The sequence below is a fragment of the Tripterygium wilfordii genome, chromosome 13 (assembly GCF_013401445.1).
Source record: "Tripterygium wilfordii isolate XIE 37 chromosome 13, ASM1340144v1, whole genome shotgun sequence".
NCBI classification, from domain to species: Eukaryota; Viridiplantae; Streptophyta; class Magnoliopsida; order Celastrales; family Celastraceae; genus Tripterygium; species Tripterygium wilfordii.
In genome coordinates, this window is record NC_052244.1 from 15,109,662 (window position 1) to 15,132,820 (window position 23,159).

At 37.1% G+C, this 23,159-nt stretch overlaps 3 protein-coding genes and 1 pseudogene across 5 annotated transcripts; 2 read left to right on the plus strand and 2 right to left on the minus strand.

Annotated features, from left to right (window-relative positions):
- Positions 1-303: 303 nt before the first annotated feature.
- On the minus strand, positions 304-3,056 carry LOC120013024 (chalcone synthase 1). The gene is made up of 2 exons (XM_038864630.1): positions 2,781-3,056; positions 304-1,533 (listed from the first exon to the last, which is right to left on the minus strand). The coding sequence occupies exons 1-2, from the start codon at positions 2,956-2,958 to the stop codon at positions 542-544; spliced, it is 1,170 nt and encodes a 389-aa protein (XP_038720558.1). The 5' UTR covers positions 2,959-3,056; the 3' UTR covers positions 304-541.
- Positions 3,057-5,579: 2,523 nt separating this feature from the next.
- Positions 5,580-10,688, plus strand: LOC120013008 (annotated as a pseudogene).
- A 317-nt stretch (positions 10,689-11,005) lies between these two features.
- LOC120013007 (3-ketoacyl-CoA thiolase 2, peroxisomal) lies at positions 11,006-16,291 on the minus strand. Its single transcript, XM_038864599.1, has 14 exons — positions 16,012-16,291; positions 15,050-15,126; positions 14,843-14,927; positions 14,575-14,701; positions 14,394-14,492; positions 14,238-14,305; positions 14,050-14,157; positions 13,896-13,973; positions 13,623-13,755; positions 13,436-13,532; positions 12,762-12,885; positions 12,562-12,670; positions 11,525-11,608; positions 11,006-11,434 (listed from the first exon to the last, which is right to left on the minus strand). Exons 1-14 carry the CDS (start codon positions 16,099-16,101, stop codon positions 11,325-11,327), a joined length of 1,389 nt encoding a protein of 462 aa, XP_038720527.1. The 5' UTR covers positions 16,102-16,291; the 3' UTR covers positions 11,006-11,324.
- A 2,017-nt stretch (positions 16,292-18,308) lies between these two features.
- On the plus strand, positions 18,309-22,679 carry LOC120011784 (GPI mannosyltransferase 3). 3 transcript variants are annotated; one of them, XR_005471122.1, is made up of 10 exons: positions 18,309-18,645; positions 18,799-18,916; positions 19,887-19,991; positions 20,158-20,444; positions 20,727-21,008; positions 21,120-21,321; positions 21,623-21,774; positions 21,875-22,037; positions 22,211-22,349; positions 22,454-22,679. XR_005471122.1 is itself a non-coding variant. In XM_038862906.1 (9 exons), the coding sequence occupies exons 1-9, from the start codon at positions 18,416-18,418 to the stop codon at positions 22,289-22,291; spliced, it is 1,620 nt and encodes a 539-aa protein (XP_038718834.1). In that variant the 5' UTR covers positions 18,309-18,415; the 3' UTR covers positions 22,292-22,679. The 3 variants fall into 3 exon arrangements, 2 of the variants coding, with proteins under 2 accessions (XP_038718834.1, XP_038718835.1); XM_038862906.1 differs by having other exon boundaries at positions 22,211-22,679; XM_038862907.1 differs by lacking the exon at positions 18,799-18,916 and having other exon boundaries at positions 18,507-18,645; positions 22,211-22,659.
- The last annotated feature ends 480 nt before the right edge of the window (positions 22,680-23,159 follow it).

Here is a 23,159-nt window from a genome sequence, read left to right on the forward strand (position 1 = left end):
AAAAAAAATCAACCGAATTGATCTTTTGACACCCCTACGTAAAGGTGTGAAAATAAAAATTAAAATGCGGATCACTTTTTCAACATTGATTTAAGATATATGATAGTCAAAGTAATGGACCCTACTTATCATTTCATTTAAATCAATAATGAAAAAGTGTTATGCATTTTACATCATTATTTTACACTAGATAAGGCAAACTTGATCATTGTTAGAAATGATGTATCCCAACCAACTAATAAAATAACTTATTAGAATTGGAATACAAGCTTCAAAGTATATTTTGCACAACACTTGAGCTGCTTTTCACAGAGACACAAACAGTACTATTTTCATTCATGGTAGAAAAGCAAAGTACATATTATTTATCATGATTTGAATTGCAGCATAAGACTCATAGGCATAAACTAATTAAACACAACTTATCCAGTTGCACCACAACACAAGTAAACGTTGGAAGACCAAAATGAAAAACCAAGCCAGAAATGCAAACCAAACATAACAGAGGTCCAGGCCCAAACCCAATTATTCAAGGCCCACTTCAAGTAGCCACACTGTGAAGCACCACAGTCTCAACAGTAAGCCCAGGCCCAAACCCAAATAGGACGCCCCACTCAAGCCCTTCTCCAGTGGTCTTAAGCCCATCTTCAGCAGACTTCCTCCTCATCTCATCCAAAATAAACAGCACACATGCACTGGACATGTTGCCATAGTCAGAAAGCACCTGTCGTGTGGCCCGTAACTTTTCGGGCTTCAGGCCCAACTTCTCCTCAACTTGGTCTAGAATAGCTGGCCCACCAGGGTGCGCGATCCAGAATAGCGAGTTCCAGTCCGAGATGTTCAAAGGCTTAAATGCCTCTTCCATGCTCTTTCCAATGTTCTTCGAAATAAGCCCAGGAACATCCTTGAGGAGATGGAATGTAAGCCCAACTTCACGGAGATGTCCGTCGATGGCCCCATGACTATCGGGCAGGATTGTTTGGGCAGTCCAGACTAATTCAAACAAGGGCCTCTCAACGTCCGGGATAGGGTCCGAACCCACAATGATAGCAGCAGCACCATCACCAAACAAGGCCTGGCCCACGAGACTATCAAGGTGAGTGTCATTAGGCCCACGGAAGGTCACTGCAGTAATTTCCGAGCACACGACAAGCACACGCGCTCCTTTGTTGTTCTCGGCAAGGTCCTTGGCCAGGCGGAGTACGGTGCCACCGGCGAAACAGCCTTGTTGGTACATCATGAGGCGCTTGACGGAGGGACGCAGGCCCAATAGTTTGGTGAGCTGGTAGTCACAGCCCGGCATGTCCACACCACTAGTGGTGCAAAAGACCAAGTGGGTTATCTTGGACTTGGGCTGGCCCCATTGCTTGATAGCCTTCGTGGCTGCTTCTTTGCCTAACTTTGGGACCTCGACGACCACCATGTCCTGCCTTGCATCGAGCGATGGGGCCATGTACTCACACATGCTAGGGTTTTCTTTCAGGATCTCCTCAGTCAAGTACATGTAACGCTTCTTGATCATTGATTTATCACCTGAAAATTAAAAAAAATTAAATAAATAAAGCTTAGTTTGTTTGTATTAATTATTTTTAACATTTAGTAATTATTATGGGACCTAACTGTCGTACTCGTACCCAATTATGTTGTGCAGTAAATGTGATGAGGTAGTTAAGGTTTCTGATTGTTAAGGAGTTTCGGTTTAGGATCCAAAACAATACACGTCTATTGTTCCTCTCCCAATAACGAGGAACTATAAACTATAAAGGTGTCTTACCCCAGTACGTCCAGGCCATCAATTGTCCCAACAACTAAATATTGTCGACCCTGATCATTGTTATACACAATATATATATATATGTGTGTGTGTGTATTAGTTCCTATTTTTTCAAAGATAAAATATTTTATAAATAGTGTCTATGAATCACCAAAAAATAACAACTATTTATTTAAATCTATGCAAGGCATAGGCATTGTGAATTAACATAAATTAACCAAAAAATATTATGCTTTAAAGATAATAGAATCTCAAGAAATCAATAGTGATCAAGAAATGGAGATTTTTGCCATAACATAAGCATATCAGATTAGAAACACAATAGCTAACAAATAATCCTACCACAAAGTATCCTTTTTTTTATTTTTTTTGTCATATGAAAAATATAATAAAATTAATATTAAATGCAAACTAGCTCGTGCAAAAGCATGGGCTATACGTTTATATATACCTACCAAAAATATTGCCCTGCTGGTAAAATCAAAGAAAATTAACTTGATTTTATAGAATTTTCATAATGTTTATACAATTGTGAGAGCAATTTTTTTTTAAAAAAAAAAGGTCAAAGAGCTATATGTTATTTATGCACTAACTTTGGGCTTGAAAAACTTGAGACCATAGAAGGCACTGATCTCGTGCCACCATAAAAGATGGATTACATCTCACGGACTCGAGAACTAAGTCAAAACACAATTTAGCCAGAAAAGATCTCAAGAAAACCAGAGCTCTATTTCTACCGTCTGTGAGAGCAATAAATTAATTAAACACATAATAATGTAACGCAAATGAGATCTTGGGGTAGGCTTATTTCTGTTTTATAAATTGGGGAATTTGTTGTATGGGTTGCTGCATATCTTGTACATTTTGTTGGTTAATTTATTAAATAATGACACCGGGAAAAAAAAGAAAGAAAGAAGAAGATGACGTTAAGCAGATTACATACCAGAAATTAATGGCAGACAATTTTAGATATATATATATATACATATATGTATGTATTACTTACACATGCGCCTAAACTTCTCCTTGAGCTCGGTCTTGTGCTCGCTGTTTGTGATACGGAAATAGTAGTCCGGATATGCGCTCTGATCAACACAATTCGGCGGAGTAGCTGTTCCGATGGCCATGATCGTGGCAGGGCCCTCGGCCCGCTGCGCCTTCCGGACTTCATCGACGGTCACCATTCTCTCCTTCCTGGACGGGGGTTAGAGCCAAAATTGGTGAGGGACCAGCTGCTGCTATTAACAGTAATGGTGGTGGTGGTGGTGGTGGTGGACAGAAGAATTACATACAAGATATATATAGAGAGATTTAGTTAAAATAAGGGTAGCTGGGATCACGTGTTCACCTATGCATTCATGGAATTCTCAACAACTTTAGAGGCTGCACGGCACGTGATAGGTCAGTGTGTCTACTCTTAAGCTCACTACTTGGCTGTCAAACTCTCCACATGGTTCGAATTTGCGGTTTGGTCGTACTTACCACCCCCAACATCAAAACAGTTATGATAGGTATCTCAGTAACTGGTATCCCGATTATTAACTGGTATCCCGATTATACAAGCTATAATGAGTTGTATGTACAAAATTTCATGTGGGTTAAGTGGGGCCCATGAATTCATTTCGATTATGTATATCCAACTCAACATGATAACTAAAATATCAATTGTTGAGATTTTTATCATTTTTCGATATCAAAACTCTTTCTGGTTTAGCGTTTAGGGTCAACCATTAGGTGGAGGATTCCAAGCAATTAGTCTCCCAACTTTACGCACAGAAGACCCTGTTAGACGTGTTGTTATTCCGTGGCGGGTTCTTATAAAACATAACTATAGAGAGGCAAATACCTGTTCTGATTAGTTTGTCAATTATGCTTTTAATTTGAACATATGGACTCATGTCTTCCACGAGGCACCTCATGATTGTATTCATTTTCTTCGAGCTGATTTTGTAAGGGTTACTCATTCCCGACTCTATAGTTCTAGTTAGTTATTTTATTTTTTAAAAAAAACTCTTTCTGGTTGATCAGACGGTCCGCAGCTAGTTGGTACAGATTTTTCTTAAAAGTTTTTGATGGGATTGTGCAAAAGTTGTGACCCTACAATTATGCTTTAATTAAGTCTGATGGTTCCGATTACAATCTGATTTTCCGTGAAAATGGTTCTGTGGTTGGAAAAAATTAGAAGGGAAATGTATTATCTAGCTAGGAAAGGAAACTTTAACCCCCAAACAATCTACCAAAACATACTTTCTTTATTTTTTAAATTGAAAAAAAAGATGGAAAGTAAATAAATGATAAACAACAAGGGAAAGATTAAATACGAATCTAAATTAGGTTAATTATAACATGAATGTTCATTTATTCAATAAATTTTGTAGTCATAATTACATACAATAATTTTTACATAAATAGTATTGGACAGATTATTTAAGTATATATAATATAATATAAAGACACTACATAATTAGTCTCATAATAAATGTAATATAATAAAAATATATATTCATGTAACTCAACAAAAATTCGACTGAATTAACTATATAAATATAGAGTTATATTTATAATATGGAATTCTAATAAAATTTATGTTCGTTTTAAGGAAAATCAAGTTTTCGAAAATTCATGATTTTTCGAAGGAAAAATAGCAATAGCATCTCTTCTTCTCTTTTTTTTTTTTTTTTTTTTTCATTTTCTTTACTGTTATTAATGGATAGAGTTCGAATTGAACTATTTTTTAAATAATACCATCTTATTATATTTAGAGGAAAAAATTCTAATTGAATTAATGTTATTCTTTTATTATTTTTTATGTTCTCATTTGGAAAATATAAAAATATATTAATTAATTAAAAAGATTAATGACAAGTATAAATAAAAAAAATCCCATAACAAGGAAGGAAAAAAAGAAGAAGAGGAAAATGAGACATAACAAACAATGTTAATTAAATCAATGACTATGGAAATGCACTACACATCAAATCTAATATTAATTGGTAAAGAAAACGTCCATTTACAAGTTACAACGATTGTTATAAAATAACATAAATAAAGTCATCGATCTCCTAAACTTTTTATAGCCATGTATGAATATGCGATACACATTTTGCCACATATAAAACAAATCGAACGATCCATAATTTCCAGAGTTATTTTTTGGGTCCAACATTGTCAGTATGATGATGAGTCGCGACCACTCATGATGATTATATACATTTTGTTGTCGTACATACAATACGAGTCAATGAACAAGATTCAAAGGAAACATACCTTCCGATTACTTAGGTGAAAGAGGCCGACATATGCTAGTGATCGATATAGATAAATCTTAGACGGTTTGATCTAAATTTTATAACTTATAACTCAAACTTCCAAACATTTTATAGAAGGAGATGACAAAATGGAATAAATTTCAAACCGAACATGCCAGTGATGGATGCTCCATGCGTTGTCTTTTATTGAAAGGATATCGCGAGTTCATTCTCGATGTAGATTCATCAAATATCGTTCAAGCCTTGATTGTTGATGATTATTTAGATTGTAGAATGGGTCATTCTGTGTCAGAGATTAAATCTTTAATGGCATATTTGGGTGTGCATCAGTGCATCCATGTTTCATGATATGGCAAAGTCGGGTAGTAGAAAAACCATTTGGTGGGTTGAGTTTCCGTTTGGAAGTTGAATCTCTCATTGGAAGGGATAGTGAACAGATTTTGTAATTTTTGTTTTCTTAATGAAATTTATCTTTTAAAAAAAAATAATTGTTTTTTGAAGCACCCGCTAATTGCGACTTTCCCTTTTTAATTAAAACTCTCTCCCCTCCCTAAAACCTACCAACCCCCGCGCGCGCCACAATGCCAACAACCCTCATCTCTGCAAGCGTCACCACTCCCATCACCATCTTCAAACCACTTAACCCTCTCCATGGGGCCCAAACCCGGACCCGCCTTCCGAAGTTGTCGCCCAATTCTCTCCAAATCATCGCCCAGTCGCCTCCGTCCGTGAACGCTGAGCCTTCATCCGCCACCGCCGGCACCTCCAGTACTGGTCTTAAGCTCAACAAGTATAGTTCCCGCGTTACGGAGCCCAAGTCCCCGGGTGGGTCCCAAGCCGTACTCCATGGCGTTGGTTTATCCGAGGAGGACATGTCGAAGCCCCAGATCGGTATCTCATCGGTGTGGTATGAGCCTATGAGGGCAATACCTGCAATATGCATCTTTTGAGTCTATCGGAGGCGGTGAAGCTGGGGGTGCGGGAGGCTGGCTTGGTTGGGTTCAGGTTCAACACTGTGGGAGTTAGTGATGCCATTTCGATGGGGACTAGAGGTATGTGCTATAGCTTGCAGAGTAGGGACTTAATTGCAGATAGTATTGAGACTGTAATGAGTGCGCAGTGGTATGACGGCAATATCTCTATCCCCGGTTGTGACAAGAATGTGAGTGTAGCTCATCGTTCTTTTCTCTCATGGTGTTTCCATTTTATTTTTTTTGTTTCTTGATTGGAATGTGTAGATATTGCAATTGTGCTACAGTAGTTTCTGTATTGTGCGATACATATAATGTGGTCTTTTATATTTTGTACATGCCAGGCACAATTATCGCAATGGGGCGGCTCAATCGGCCAAGCATCATGATCTACGGTGGAACCATCAAGGTTTGATATGTTGTTTTATCTTCTTTGTTTTTCTTCCTGGAAATGCTGTATTTGGATTGAACTAATTTTCTTTCATATAGGCTTTACTCAAAAACACATAATTTTTTTTGAACTCTTGTTGTGAGATCTTTCTTGAAGTTACATTAAAAAGAATTCTCATCTCCAGATGTTTGGTTTTTTTTATTTTTCCTGGCACAATTGGAACATCCTACAACCTATTTGTGTGCTATTCTTCTGCTTACACATGTAGCCTCTTCCATTGAGATATTCCAATGTCGTACATTTTTCATCAGAAATGCAGTCTTATATATCGGTTTTTTTGGCTTTTGCAGCCAGGTCATTTTAGAGGCAAATCAGGCAATACTTATGATATTGTGTCTGCTTTCCAGGTATGCATCATTAGGTGCTGCTTCAATATTGCTAACTGGTTCAGTTTCGACTTGTATATCTATAAAAAGTATATTTGAATCATTATTGGCCTTTCTGTCGTAAAAAAATTATGAATAAAAAAAAAAGTGGTAAAATGCAAGTAAAAAGCTGGATTTCCCTCTTGACTTCTTTTGATGTTATTTATTTATCTTCAGCAATTTTTGATGCACATGCTTCAGCTAGTTTTCTTTAGCAAGCCCAATGCCTGTTTTGTTTTATTTATCTCAGCAGTTTCCAGCATGTCATAGACATCAGTTACTTTTTATAAGATCTCTTGTAATTGGAGGTCACTGTCTGTGCCATCTGCCATCTTAATACTTTTAAAAAAAGCTGAAGTCATGAAGAATGGGCTCTAAGAGTTATGATAGTTGCCACTTGGAAGAAGCCAATATGCCAATTCCTTTTACCAATGGGAATAATTGATGGAAATCTCCTGATTCTTGACTATATGTGGGCCACCACCAGCCAGAAAATTTGGTTAGAATGAAAAAGCATATAATATAAGTCAGGATAGTTTGGATCATGTAAACCAATAACAAAAGTTATAATAATTGTTTCTTCTGAGCCAATATGAGGAAAAGAACAGACTATTATTTTGGAAATTTTTTCTTTCTCTTGTCACCTATCTATTACCTTATTTGTGATGTTTCGGTGAATTATTGTCGTTTTCAGAATTCTTATCTGATCTAGGATTGAATAATTGATAAATTGGTAGGACTCTCCGTTCTTGCTTTATTCATATTGTTTATGGAGGGCAATGACATTTGAAGAAATACGTCTAACCTGTAAGATGATTTTGCATTACATCTGAAAATGGTGAACTTTGGATTATTGATTTTGCGACTTCTGGAACTCACTTGCTGTTTCTTTTGATTGTTTGACATAGGTTTATGGAGAGTATGTAGGTGGATCAATTATTGATGAGCGAAGAAAAAATGCAGTCGTTAATTCATGTCCTGGGTCAGGGGCTTGTGGTGGAATGTATACTGCTAATACTATGGCTTGTACTATTGAAACCATGGGGATGTCTCTTCCTTACAGGTAGAATTGTGTAATTGCAGCATCTTTTGTGTTGGAATTGTCAAGCCAACCTGCCTTACCCCTATTTTTTTTTTTCAAAAGCTCTTCAATACCAGCAGGAGATCCGTTGAAGTTGGATGAGTGCCGTTTAGCTGGAAAATATATGTTAGAATTACTAAAATTGGACCTGAAACCAGGAGATATAATCACTCCAATGTCCCTGCGCAATGCAATGGTTATTGTCATGGCACTAGGTGGATCTACCAATGCTGTGTTACATTTAATTGCTATTGCAAGGTGGATTAAGTTCTATACTGGTTTCTTTATGAGTTCCACTTGTCACATCATATGAGTAGGCTTATAGTAAGATTTTTGCAGGTCTGTTGGTCTAGAGTTAACTCTTGATGATTTCCAGAGGGCCAGCAATGGGGTTCCTTTTCTTGCGGATCTGAAACCTAGTGGCAAATATGTCATGGAGGACATACACAAGGTCAACCTGATGAATACTTGTATTGTCCATGGGGCATGAGTTTGCTCTTCCAGTTACATTTATGAAATGTTTCTCTTATTATTGAACTATTAGATTATTAGTTCCATAGATTGGAGGGACACCTGCAGTCATTCGCTATCTTTTGGAGCTTGGATTTGTGGATGGCGATTGTATTACTGGTACGCAGATATGGGCACATGATAATTTCAGCATCAACTGCAAGTTTGTTACCGATGGTTGATTTTTTGCCATTCTCATTAACATGAGTTTATATGCTCTCCAGTGACTGGGAAGACTTAGCTGAGAATGTGAAAAATTGCCCTCCTTTGGCTGCGGGGCAGGTTTGATATTTGAAATGCTAATTTGTTCACATAAATTGATGATGTTTATTTTTTATTATATTTTTTGAACTATTAATAAATAAGGTGCTCAAGGACAAACAGAATAATTCCATTACTCTCTTGTATGGAAATGTTGCACCAGAGGGTTCTGTGGCGAAAATTACTGGAACAGAAGGGCTATATTTCTCTGTTGCCTACCTTTTGTCCTATCTATCCGATTGTTTCTGGAATGTCTAGTTTGTTTATATTGAGATTAAGTCTACTTTAAGTTAATATAAGGATTTTAAAAACTGATTGCCAGGTCCTGCACTCGTCTTTGAAGGAAAGGAGTCCATGATTGCTGCAATCTCTGAGAATCCCTCAAATTTTAAGGTATGAATTCGTGTCTTGAGGCTTCTGATTTGGATAAATCAACACTGAGCCAGCAGTTGCTTAATCAATTCAGGAATGTGTCTAGACCCAAAGTTTCAAGAGTTCCTTTGTAGCTTCTTGGAAATTTAGGTGGACGACAATATTGACTATTGAGAATCTGATATGTTTACACGACAAACACCATGTTAATATAAATCTATTCTGAAAACTTTACCTGTATATTTAAATAAATGAGTTTAATAATGGGTAGAAAGTTATATTCTTTTCGCTTTCAGTATTATTATCGGTTAGTTACCTTTCTTGACTTAAAATTGGGTATTGATTTCTAAAATGTTCAGGAATTGGTAACAAACTATTGCATTTTGACATTATCTGCTTCTGCTGAACTTGTATCTGAGACAAGCGATGCTGTTACACTGAAATTTCCATTGTTTGGTAGGAATCTACAAGCTGTTTCAGGGCTTAACTTATGGACTTGAAGGATCTGTTATTGTCGCTTTCTAGTCCATTTTCTGGAACATAAGTTACGGATTTATCACCAGCCACTTTTCTCATTTTATGTGAGCACATACATTTGCATTTTAAATGAGGAATTATATTATAAGTTTAAGTTAAAGTAATTTCCAGGGCTCATTTCAATTAAGAAGAGACCTTTCAATCACCCTTTTAAAAGACTGCTAGAAGTGCTACTAGACTAGATCTGTTGCCACTTTCCTGCCAAATTATCATGAACCCTATGTTTTGGCATTGTTAATTTTTCTGAATGGTATCTTCCACCATTATAATTTTGAAGACTTTGGTTACTCCTGTCTGAATCTGAGATGGCTGCATTTGTGACGGGAGCTTAATGACATATGTCATCTATTCCTTGCTTGCCGTATCCCATTATGCATATATATTGGAATGTCATTCATGCATTCTTCTTGTGAATGAGAGCTGAAATCTGCTCCAGCTCTATGCAATATGTGGTGAGATGATGTATGCTAGGACTCACTTCAGGACCTTGCATTTTCTGATACTTATTTTTCCGTTAACTTACAGGGAAAGGTCGTAGTTATTAGAGGAGAGGGGCCACTCAAAGAATGTGGCATCCATAGACAATCACTGTGAACTGTAAAGATTGGATTGGTGCTGTTTCCAGGAAGGTGGTCCAATTGGCCTTTTAAAAAATGGAGACATTATCAACATTGATGTCCGGGGGAGGAGAATAGATGTTCAGATTACCGATGAAGAAATGCAGGAGAGAAGGAAAAATTGGACTCCACCTCCATACAAAGGCCTCTCGAGGAGCTCTATACAAGGTATGGGGTAGAATCTTCATGGACGTCTATATTTTGTTTGCATGAGTCAACACACTCATGCAAACAAAATATGAAGAAACAAAAAACAGAATTAAAAAGAACCTTTTCATATATGATTATTAATAATAATCTTATATGAAAAGAGAGTAAATTGAGAATTAAAAATATAAAGAAACATAAACAGAATCTTTATTTCATTAATAAAAGAACCTTTTCATATATGATTATTAATAATAAAATTGTGATATGAAACTTTTTTCATATGCGATTATTAATAATAAAATTTTGACTTGAAACTTTTTTTCATATACGATTATTAATAATAAAATTATGATGAGTACTGACCATTAGTAGGAACTGGACTAGTCTTAAGGATCCAGAGCTGGCAGTAATGGGCTGTGGGCATGGACTTGGACTATTAAGATGGGCTTTTTTGCTAGTTAACTACTTTCATAATGGGCCGAGTCTCGGTAGTCCGCGATCGTGATGCGAACAGGGTAACCCGACCCATAGCGGATCCTAAAGAGAATTTGCAGGACAGATAGGGCATGGGCATGGCAGTTCATGCCTCCCGCTTCATAAACTCTTCGAGGTTCAAATTCGGGGCTTTTGAATCATCTCTTGTAATCAGGTGAAATTTTCTACAATTGATCACTCTTTAAAAATGGTACCTGGGTAATATAATTTTGGGATTTCTAAGGGACAAAAGGAACACAAATAAAGACAGTGATGGCCCAACAATGCTGTTCATCCTTTTTGAAGATTTGATACCTAGTAATTCACCTGGTCTGGTAAAAGTATGGGCTTGGGTAGTTGTATAGGGCAATACGCTAGACTTGGGACGCAAAACAACTCCATTATTACAAGGGTTTATTAATAACTTCTAGCCCAGCCAAATTAGCCAATACATTATTGATAGGAGTTGGACTCGCAAGAGAGAATGTACTTCTATCGAGCATCCTTTGACAAAAGACTGTTGCTTTCCACCTTCCTTGCATTGCACAGATCGTCAGCGGCATCCCCTCTTTCAAACACAGCAGCAGCCCCCATCCCAGTGCCTGCATCGACTTACATAGATCAGTCATCAGCATTTATTCAAGAACATGGTTCATACAAATTCCAGAGAGAGAGAGGGAGAGGGGGGGCACCTATGCACATTGATATCACGCCAAAGCGACAGTCTTTACCACGCCGCTTCATCTCATGCAGTAGCGTAGCCACACATCGAGCACCTGCAAATGGTAAAAGGCACTTGTACATTTGAGATTTATAAGGATCACCAGTAATACTTCCACACTAAACAACAGAAAAATTTATCACTGGTATTCCATTTGTCTTTATTTTTCCCATGCAAATACCATTTCCCTCTTATAAGGGCCAACAGTATCTATGCAAAGTAGAGAGAGGAAATACCATCAGCTCAAAAAATTAATCAAAGATCACATTGAAACTTACAAAGGACAACATGTCGAAGCTGTTTATACTCAAATAACAAAAAATCAACATAAAACCAATCATTTCAATAAGATACGTGCAATTCCATGCAAGTCTGAAGTGTATGTATCAACTTAATAAACTACCTGCCTCATGGCCATATATTTACAAGATTCCACTATATACTAACAAAAATAACATACTTATGTTGAGGATTCCACTTGTAAAGAGTAACATAGACACGGAATTTCACAATCACATTATGCCACAAGATGGGCACACGATGTTAATAGAGTGAATCCTCACCACCTCCAAATGGAATAAAAGGCTCATGAAGCGCGGGTAGGGCAAAAGTTAGCAAACCCTCGGAAAATAATAGAGGGGATGCTCACATAGAAGGCAACACTGGTTCATGGCCATGTGCTTTGTTGAAGTAATCTGTTTCAGATTTATTTAACCACATAAATGCAAACATACGCCAGCTTTTGACCTGATCACTCGGTGAAATACTACCACAGGCCCTTAAAAATCATTCAGTTGGTTGGATCTGCCATTAAATATTGGAGAAGGAAAACCTAACAAATAATGCAGCACCCTCGAACATCCATGAATTAATATATGACCAAGAGCACAACATGAAAGCAACAAAGCATTTTTTCTTTTAGATTCTTTCTGGTGCTCTCAATAGATATAGCCATGAACGTCAAAGAAACTTTGTGATTATGTTAAATTAAAAGGTTTTGTAAAATACCTGTTGCACCCAAGGGATGCCCAATGGCCATTGCACCTCCATTAACATTGATCTTTTCAGGGTCCAGTTCCAGCTTCTTGCGGCAATATGTAAATTGGGAAGCAAATGCCTGCATAAGTACAACAAAAACTCTGATCAGAGTCGGGAAGATGCAGCAGGACATGGACGAAATAAAAATTAAATAAAACCAAAGCTTGTACCTCATTTATCTCAAAAAGGTCGATATCATCAAGTTCAAGACCAGCAGCCTTAACAGCAGCAGGAATTGCAACAGCTGGGCCAACACCCATGATGGCAGGATCCACGCCAACAGCAGAAAAAGTCCTAAGATACATCTCAAGCATCAGGTATCTCATGACCCTAAGTTTTACATAGTTAATTACAAAGAATCTAGTCCTAAACAACAGATCAGGTCAATGAGTCAACTGGATAAGGTGAATGATCACATTCTTGGCCGTCGAAGAGGTTGTATCATATGTTGAGCTTTAATTGTTTACCGACTTATTAGCATGCTGGAGATTAGGCAAAGAATAGACTACTTCCAGTGCCAAAAGGAGATCAATATGCCTAACCATCCAGAGTGCACTGGACTTTTCCTTAATATGAAAAGAAAAAAACTGCATAGAAAGCTACCTTTCTTAACACTTCATAATTCCGAAAGTGCTAACAGTATCAAGCAGTTCAAGAGATGATGACTATATAACCATAATTGGACTTTTCAAGACAACATAAATGGCTAATTGTTGGTCTTAAATTGTTTCTTGCAGTACATAAAAGTTGATTCAGATGATCTAGTTTTGACAAAGGCTGTTTCATAAGGAAATGAGACGCAGCTAGCTAAACAACTTTAGATGCAGCTACTCTCTCGACGTACCTGAATACACCAAGGATGGGTAGCCCTTTCTGCATTGCAACACTTCTCCTCATGAGGAGGACAGCACCTGCACCATCGCTCACTTGACTAGAATTCCCTGCAATTGAAGCAACACAGCAAAAAATAGGAAAAATTAACCAATGACAGCATTTTTCAAAAAGAAAGCACTTATTTCGGTTCCTAATACCAGCAGTTGTGGTCCCGTCTTTCTTGAATACAGGTTTAAGTTTGGACAGTTCCGACAAAGAGGCGTTGGGCCGAATGCCATCATCAACAGAGATTGTCACTGGTTTCTCCTCACCAGTTTTGGGGTCCACAAGCTTCATATATAAAACATACATTAGTGACTTCGTAAGAGTTTACTCACACTTCTAATCACACATGGGACATCAAATTGAATGAACAAATAATAGACAGAAAAAAGTTAACCAAGTCCAAGACAGTATAGAACTATAGATACCTTTGTGGCCACAGGGACTATTTCATCTTTAAATTTACCAGCAGCAGTAGCAGCAGCCGCCTTCCTATGAGAGTCCACCTAACAACATGAAATAGGACAGTTAACACATGAATTCTTAGACCATGAAGGCATGATGAGAGATTCACTAACTCACCGCAGCCTGATCTTGCTCCTGTCTTGTCACACTAAAACGATGTGCAACATTTTCTGAGGTAACACCCATCGGCAGAAGACAATTTTGTGCTTGTTCAAATGTCTTTACCTGTCAAAACAAATAAGAACTCAGAATCCTCCAAGACAAGTGTCTAAAACAGGGGAGAGGGGAAGACAGAGAGAGAGTACTTTTGGATTGATTGATCCGTCCCAAGCCATTGGATTAACCGTCATAGACTCCAATCCAGCTCCAATACCTATACGAATGAAGAGTAAGCAAATCCTGTACTAAACTACTAACTGGAACATTATCCGTAGACAACAAAAAAATAGCTTCCATCTCACCGATGTCGTAAAATCCAGCTTTAATAGCTGCGGCAACATCAGCAACTGCCTGAAGCCCGGATGAACATTGTCTGTTCACAGTTCTAATGGGCACAGTCTCTGGAGTATAGAAAACATGAAATAAGAAACAGAGCAATAATGAGAACATGTTTCAAAAATTATCCACACAAGAGATAGGTACCAGGGAAACCAGCATAAAAAGCAGCCATTCTGCATTCACTTGCTCTTTGAGATCCAGGAGCCAACACGGTACCCACGACAATGTCCCCAACTTCGCTAGGATTTACATTTGTTTTCTCTATCAATGCCTGAACACAGAATCCATCACTCGTTAAGCACATCTTAAGTTCAGAAACTGAAAGTCAAATAGAAACAGAATTCTTGAATCTTAACTCAATCTATAGCAGAATTCAATAAATGTAAAATCAAAATAGTCTAATGTAACAAACCCTCAAAACAGGTGCGAGCAAGTCATCAGGGAAAGTATCCTTGAAACCTCCACGTTTTGATTTGCAAAGTGCAGTCCGATAAGCTCTGCATAGTAATGGAATAAAAATGAATTAACAGGAGGAACATAAATCTTAAAGCTGATAAAAACATATATAGCACTCAGACAAATCACAAGCCAACATCTTTTGCAAGACAAATCAACTTACGCCACTATCACTACATCGTCCCCATAAGCACAAGTCCTTTGGTAAGCAGCACTATCTCCAGCTAAACAAGCTGATGCCTGGTCACAATTACACAAAACTCAATATATTAGGCAGTTGAGACGAAATTATGCATACCATAACCAACGATCAAAAATGGGGATCATATATGCATATCCATTAAGATAAACTGTTGTCAAACATCTGTATCCGGAATAAATATATTTCTCACACCTAAGCAATTTATTATTGATCCCGCCACACCCGTATCCTACTTTTAGCAGAAAATGGCGAATCGCCCTATCCCCGTATTTATATCATCAAACCCGTATCAGTGCTTCATAGCTTATCGACATCTTAATTGGATTGAAAAGGTAGTAAATCCCGATTCGTTTCAAATTAGCAAATGAATTAAGATTCACAAATAGATGGTAATTGAGCTTATCCATTAAGACTCAATATATTAGGCAATTAAGGCGAATTTATGCATACCATAACCAACTAATTGGACGTAAACGATCAAAAATTGGTATCATATATGCATATCCATTAAGATAAACCGTTGTTAAATATCTGTATCTGAAATATTTATATTTCTCACACCTAAACAATATATTATTGATCAAGCTTTCTTATCGACATCTTAATTGGATTGAAAAGGCAGTGAATCCCGATTCGTTTCAAATTAGCAAATGAATTAAGATTGACAAATAGATGGTAATTGAGCTTATATAACCATTTGCAGCATATCAGTGATGACCAAATCAAAATTCTGAGGATCCACAGCGAATTCGCAATAACACAACGCAAAATCGTACAAGTAAACAACAGATGCGTAAAATCCAAATGGATTAACAAAGTTTTTAATCTAGAAAATACAAATCAGATCCAATTCACCAGTCAGCGATCAAAAGAAACAAGAAATCATATAGTAACAGTGAGAAATGAGAATTCGTCGGACTTACAGAGACAGCCGATTCATAGCTGTGTGAAGAAGAAGAAGAAGGACGGAGGTGATCGAGAAGAACTTGCTGTCTCTTGATTGCTTTCTCCATTTTCTCTCACGCACAAACGAAACCAGAACTCGAACGAAACGCCAAAAATTGAGAGGAAAAGGCGTGATCCGGTAATGGATGTGGATTGCTTGTATCGTTTTTATATGTAAAGATAATATTCGGATCCCTTATTGGGAATGATGACTCGATGACGTCGAGGGTCGCGGACTCGGTGTGAGGCGATATTTTTGCAGTTCAGACTTTGAGAGCGAAGGAAAAATAGATGAACCACACATACCACGTCACCTTCAGCTGGAGGTTTGTGATTCTACTCTCGCATCCTGTAGCGCGTGTAATAAAGGGCAGCTAAGCCCAAGATTTTAATTAGGTAAAACTAGGGGTGACAAAAAAAAAAAGATTACATGTCGGTTTCAAATCGTATAACATTTAATCTAATCCGGGTTATGGTTAGGACAAGTAAATTGAAAGAATAAAGATGAAGGATCGTGGGACAGCCCCTGTTAAAAGATGACCTTTCGCAATTGATAGAATGCGACGATCGGTGGACAATAAAGGTAAGGGACAAATGTCTTAACAAATAATCATCACTAGACATGGGAAGCCCACACTCAAGCCAATCTATCGTTTGCCTTTGATGATTTTGAATTGTTCAACTATTTTCATGGATGAATTTTTCATGTTTTTGTCAAACTTCGAACAAAATTTCTTCATTGTGCATTTTTTTGGTACGAAACATTCTACGAAAGTTAAACTAGCGTGTTAAATATCTAATAATAATAAATAATGTACAACGACCCACTTTGATGGTTTGAAATTGTTTAATTCTCTCCATGGATGAACTTTTCATGTTTTTGTATAATTTGAAGCAAAATTTAGTCTATTGACATCTTTTTCTCACAAAACATTCTATGAAAGTTAAAATAACAAGTTAGAGATTTAATCCTCATATAATGTAAAACATAATTTTGTTGATTCTTTGTAGACTCTTTAATTATTATCATATATATGTTCAACAAGATAAAATCATATTACATATTATTCTCAAATTCAATAATTTCATAGTATTTTTCAACATTTCTTTTCATTTAATATTTAAAATTATAGATATATTAGATAATTAAGAAAAAATTACTTTAAAAAAAAAAGGAACATGCACTCAACTTGAGCTTTTTAACAAGGATTGATGATGACGTTGTGTTTGATAGTATCATTTTTTATTTTCGTGGTCATGTAAATAATATAATCAGAGAGGGTGTCAAGCACGCGCTCAAATGAGCCTGGGTTCCAAGCGTTGCCATATTTTGGGAATGCGTGCCGTCTTTGGGAAGATAATAACGGAGATTTATCTTTTTCCTTCTGTGGAGATCTTCACTGAGGAAACACTATTAGAAATGATCCTGACCGTCGGATTAAATGGTCCACCTTTGTTCCAGAACTTCAAAGTTCAAACGCAAAGGATAAGATCGGATTGCCAGATAAAAAGGTCGTGTTTTCAAATGGAAAATCCTATAATGTTTTTATTTTTTATTTTATAAAAATGGATAGTACTAGGATTTCGGGAAAATGTAATAACAAATGATAATTAAACTCAAAATTTTAAAGAAAAACTAGATTAATATTAAATAATATAATAGTCTTTTAGTCTTGCTATTTTACTAACTCTTGTTTAGAGATTCATAAATTCTAATTAAAGTAAAAAATTTTAGATCAATGGTCTGTATTTTAGTCTCCTATTCTCTCCGTCTTTTGCTGACAAGTTACTTTGATCACTGAGAGATATGATATTTAAGAGTGTGTTTGGATTGAGGGATTTGAAGAAATGGAAGGGAAGGAAAATGTATAGTTTCTTTCTAATTTTCTTATTTTGATATCTTATAAAAAAATTAGAAGATTTCATCAAATTTTTTTTACTCAAAATGTTTCCTCTTAAAATGGGATTATTTGGAAGGGATTTGGGGTCTCTATAATTCTTTTAAAATTTTAGAGTCTATAACTTGAATCCAATGGTTTACGAGATGTGTTCATTAGATGCGAGTTGTAGACTCTAGGGAATTACGGAGTCTCCAAATTTATTTGGTGTGAATGGAGGGCTAATTAAGTAATTTAAAAGTTAAAATTTATTTTAACTAATACTTAACATAAATAAAACTAATTTTTATTCCTTTATTTTATTTTTTCCCTCTCTAAACATAAGAGGCGGGTAGGGAGCGGAAAACCTTGTAGCGGGTAGAAAATACTCTCACGTTAGTAGCGTCGTTTTTTTGGGTAAACGCTGTGGTTTCCGACCCGTTTGGTTACCGGAACCGGCCAAAACATAAATTACCGCGTTTGGATCTCAATTTACGGAAGCAAAATGAGGCAGAGACCAAATGCATCTGAAGCTGCTCGTGCAAAGCTTGATGTCTCTCATGAAGAAGAAGAGAAAGGGAATAAATCCATGGAATCCCGGTTTTTCTCTTCGGAGAAGAATGTTTTCGGGCTTTGTTTGGTATTTCGAATTGTCAATTCTTTGCTTGTTCAAACCTACTTCAACCCAGATGAGCACTGGCAGGCCCTCGAAGTTGCGCATCGATTGGTGTTTGGGTATATTCTCGATCATTTTCTAGTTAGAAAGTATTTCTGTTGTTTTAGCAAAATTGAGATCAATCCGTATGTATTATTCTTCTGGTTTGGTCTTATTGGAAGTAGTGAATGTGATTTGGAGATGCTACTTATAGTGATACGTTAAAATGGCAGGTACGGTCATTTGACGTGGGAGTGGAAGAAAGGGATTCGTAGCTATTTGCATCCGATGATTTTTGCTTTGCTTTATAAATTTCTTGTATTATTGGGTCTTGATACTCCATGGTTTATGGTAAATATTAGCCACACTGTGTATGCCTGCCTGTATATATGTGTGCCCTATGTATGTTTTCTTGCGTGCAGTACATCAACATGGTGCTCATTGTGCTGTTCATATTTAAACCACTCCTGTGTTGATATGAACATTGGAATATAGTGTTTTGTGGGTGTTTTTCTTTGTTCTTATGCATATGAACACTCGCTTATTTAGCAATTTCTGTTGTATAGAGGGACTATTTGATTAGTGAAATTGGACTAAATTTCTACATAAACTAAGGCACCTGGCATAACAGTTCAGAATTCATATGCCTTTGACACTGTGGAGAATAATTCCCAATTCAAAACTTAAAACATCTACTAGTAACAATAAATTTACCATTAACAAATAACAACTGAAACTTTCTCCAAAACCTTTCCTTTTCTTTTTGTGCCTTGTAACAGTTGATGGCATAATAGGTAGCTTGTGTTGGTTCCTAAGCTTGTGTTATTGACATTTGGAAACTTGCATAATTGTAAAGCCATGTCATCCCAGTTTGTTTCAGTGAATTGATATTTCTTATTAATTAAAAAAAGGCATTGGTATTTGATATTTGTTTGTATGGTTAATACTAATTCAGTATATTTGGTCTATTGGCGTGAGTTGACCTGTAAACCTGATTTGTTGAGGAAAAAAGGAAGGGAAAATATATCTAGCAATGTGTTGCTTCTAGGATTTGTGGCATGACTTACGACTTTATCAGGACTGAGAACTCTTGCTTAAATCTTTCTACTCGTTTTCTTTTCATTTTCAGATGACTCTGTCATAGCATTGTTGAATTGATGTGAACCATTTCATCAGGAAGATACTTTCAAGACATGATTTTAAGTTACCGTGTCTTATTTTATTTTATATTATATTGTTGCAACTGCTTTTAGCTGCGTTCATGCATTTCTTTGGGATCATGGCTTGTTTTATACCATGTCCTGTGTCTCGTGCTTCACAGATGAGGGCTCCTCGGATGCTCCAGTCCGTATTCTCTGCAGTTTGTGACTTCTACTTGTACAAACTTTCTTATGTCATCTTTGGCGGCCATGTAGCAAAATGGACAGTATCCTTTTACCTATGTTTATTAAATCATTATTAATCTATGTATGGTTAGTAAAGTTGTTGCCCTTACTTTTTTGCATTGGAAGTTGTATCCCACTGTAAATACTAACAGACGTAGTAAAGTTCATTGTGTTTGCAACGGATGACACACTTAACTCTTGCACAAGCTGTTATCGCAATTGGGGAACTGGTTCATGTTTTTCTGTCTTAATCGCACGCTATCAAATAGTTTGGAGACTGTCCTTACAGTGGTGGCCCTGTACTACTGGCCCTGTTTTACGGGTTCTTCTCATAAAGTTTCTTCAAATTCAAGGAAGTGGGCTTTGGCTTTAGCAGCATTTGCTTGTGCCATTCGACCAACAAGTGCTATTATATGGATCTATGTTGGCCTTCTCGAACTATTTGTGGCACATGATAGGCTGAGATTTGTCATCTTAGAGGTGGTCCCCATTGGGTAGGTATCTGATGCACACTGTCATGTTTTTATCTCACTGTCATCAGTACTTGTGCCTTGAAATGCTTGACTTATCTGAAACTTTATTGTAGAATCAACTTTCTCCTTGCCTTGGTGTGCAATCACCAAAAATATATTATAATTTGAAAGCATAAGTAAGCTTAAAGAACTGTGCCTGATGACTGCAGTATTTGTGATCAAAGCTTAGATTATGATGGTGGTGAAATACTACCACAGTTTCCCTGACTCCTTTACTTTGAAATACTTTAACTGATGCATCAGGGCTTTGGTGCTTGGAGCGGTGTGCTTATTAGATCGTTTGATGTACGGCTCATGGATCTTAGTGCCTCTTAATTTTTTGAAGTTCAATTTTCTTTCCGCTGGAGGAGATTATTATGGAACTCATAAGTGGCACTGGTACTTCACTCAAGGATTTCCAGCTATGGTCTTCACATTCTTGCCATTTTTCATTGCCGGCGTCGTCAAATCTAAACAATGGAAGCTGTTTGGCCTTGTTGCATGGGTTTTAATAACATATAGTCTGCTGGGTCATAAAGAATTCAGGTACTTCCAATTGAATTACATGCTTTGTGTCAATGCAATTTAAAATGTTACTGCCTCCATTTGGTTTAGTTTATAATTGATACTCATCCTCTAATACACCATGAGCTACAGGTTCGTCCTGCCTGTCCTGCCTCTAGTTTTGATGTTTTCTGGGTATTCGTTAGCTGTGATGGAAAGATCCAGTGCTCCAGATGGTAAGAGGAGAAGATTTTTGAAGATTCCAGCAAAATGGCCTCCAAAAATGCAATTTGCCATTTTCTTCTTACTGGCCACCAATATTCCAATGGCATTATACATGAGTTTGGTTCATCAGGTATATCAACTGCCTCCTTAGTAAACCCAAAGCTGACCACCTTTTGCCTTTTCTCTTCGTAACTGTTGTTCACTCTCGATAAGTACGGTCAGTTGTTGTAGCTGTCAGCAGTTACCCGTCCCCTTTCAAACACATTCTTCGATGGCAAGAAGCACTACTAACTGACTAAGTTATTTCGTCGTAAACAATTAGGTTTCTTATTTTCCCCATATTTTTATGTAGTTGAAAAGAAAAAAAAAATCTTCATATGTTATGCCTTTCTGTTCCGCTTAACTGACAGTTACCTGGTGAGTTGTGACAGAGAGGAACTGAAGACGTGATGAACTACCTATCCAAAGAAGCTCGTAATGAGAGAGTGAAGAGTGTACTTTTCTTGATGCCCTGCCATGCCACACCTTACTATTCCTCTCTGCATTGCAACTTACCAATGCGTTTTCTGGACTGCTCACCGAGGTCTGGACTTCGGCAACTTTGTTGAAGGATCTACGTATATTAGTTCTTTGCATTATGTGTCGTTTCTTGCTAATTATTATTTCGGTTTCTCATCTGACAGTGAAGAAAGAGGAATCCAGGATGAGTCGGACCAGTTCATGAACAACCCTATTGGTTTTGCATCTGAATATGCTAGAAATTGGTCTCTACCTAGCCATGTTGTATTATTTGACTCAGAAGAAAGGCTGCTTAGAGGTTTTCTAACATCACATTCTTTCAAGGAGGTAAGTGCTGCGCCTTCAATTGTTTTACAACATTTTGCCGAAGTGTATGAATTATATGAGCTAACAAGAGTAAAGATTAAATGAAGGACAAGTTGCTTTTGGTTTTGGCCTTCTTCTTCTTTTTTTTTTTTTTTTTTTCTCCATCTTCTGCTAAATGTGTGATGTAATGGCAGATAAGAAGATTTTTCCATGCTCACATTAAGGTGGACCGTGACCTTCAAGGATCAGTTGTTGTTTATTCTTCAACTGGCTAGTTCCACTTCTTCTATGTTCGATCGCTCTTAGTAACGTCGCTGTCCTGTCTTATGCTTAGTCAGTCACTTCCTCCTTTTCCCCTTTTGTTCTTTCACCTTTTATAGTTGAAGATGTTTGTATTTTGGATAAAATTTAGATTTTGACTTATTTCATGTCTGCAGCAGTGGTAACATGACTTTATCATTGTCATCAACCAAGTCTTTATCCCAAAAGTTTACGATCGGTTATATGAGTCATCAAAATATCACCGGGAATTCATCGCATGACTTGTAAAGTAGAATATTGTAGCCGGCCCATCTGTAGATTACCAATATTTGTAATACTTTGATCAATATCTTCTTTTAATCCCCATAATTTTATGATACTAGTATACTACTGCTTCTGCGTAACGAAGTTCTGACTGAATTATACCTACCTTGTTGATAAGCATCATTACAGGCATTAAAACTTGGTTATATGGCCGATGATGGCAAACATGAAACATTTGACCAACCCTTAAGGCCTTAACCGACCCGAGATAAAGACGGATTGCAAATTGCCAACCCATATCCTACCCTCATTCAAGTGAGTAGGGTCGGATTGATGGATCAGGCCGGGTTGGTTGAGTTGGGTCCGTTCGAGTTGGGTCATTTACGAGTTTTGCACAGCCTAGCGAACAACATGCAATCAGGCTAGGAGTTCAATACCAAAACTTATACAGCCTAGAAAGAATAAATCAAAGCCTACGAATGAAGGTAGGGTCGGATTGATGGATTAGGTTGAGTTGGGTCCGGTTGGATTGGGTCATTTACGAGTTTTGCACAGCCTAGCGAACAACATGTAATCAGGCTAGAAGTTCAATACCAAAACTAATACAGCCTAGAAAGA

Excerpts from the sequence above, each read along its gene's own strand:
- LOC120013007 (XM_038864599.1), bottom strand. The coding sequence starts at position 16,101 with ATGGAGAAAGCAATCAAGAGACAGCAAGTTCTTCTCGATCACCTCCGT. Across the intron at positions 14,928-15,049 it reads GACGATGTAGTGATAGTGGC|AGCTTATCGGACTGCACTTT; the intron begins GTAAGTTGATTT and ends ATTACTATGCAG. Across the intron at positions 13,533-13,622 it reads AGACGGGACCACAACTGCTG|GGAATTCTAGTCAAGTGAGC; the intron begins GTATTAGGAACC and ends CTTCAATTGCAG.
- LOC120013024 (XM_038864630.1), bottom strand. The coding sequence starts at position 2,958 with ATGGTGACCGTCGATGAAGTCCGGAAGGCGCAGCGGGCCGAGGGCCCT. Across the intron at positions 1,534-2,780 it reads GGAGAAGTTTAGGCGCATGT|GTGATAAATCAATGATCAAG; the intron begins GTAAGTAATACA and ends TTTAATTTTCAG.
- LOC120011784 (XM_038862906.1), top strand. The coding sequence starts at position 18,416 with ATGAGGCAGAGACCAAATGCATCTGAAGCTGCTCGTGCAAAGCTTGAT. Across the intron at positions 18,917-19,886 it reads TTGATACTCCATGGTTTATG|ATGAGGGCTCCTCGGATGCT; the intron begins GTAAATATTAGC and ends CGTGCTTCACAG. Across the intron at positions 19,992-20,157 it reads GCCATGTAGCAAAATGGACA|CTGTTATCGCAATTGGGGAA; the intron begins GTATCCTTTTAC and ends CTCTTGCACAAG.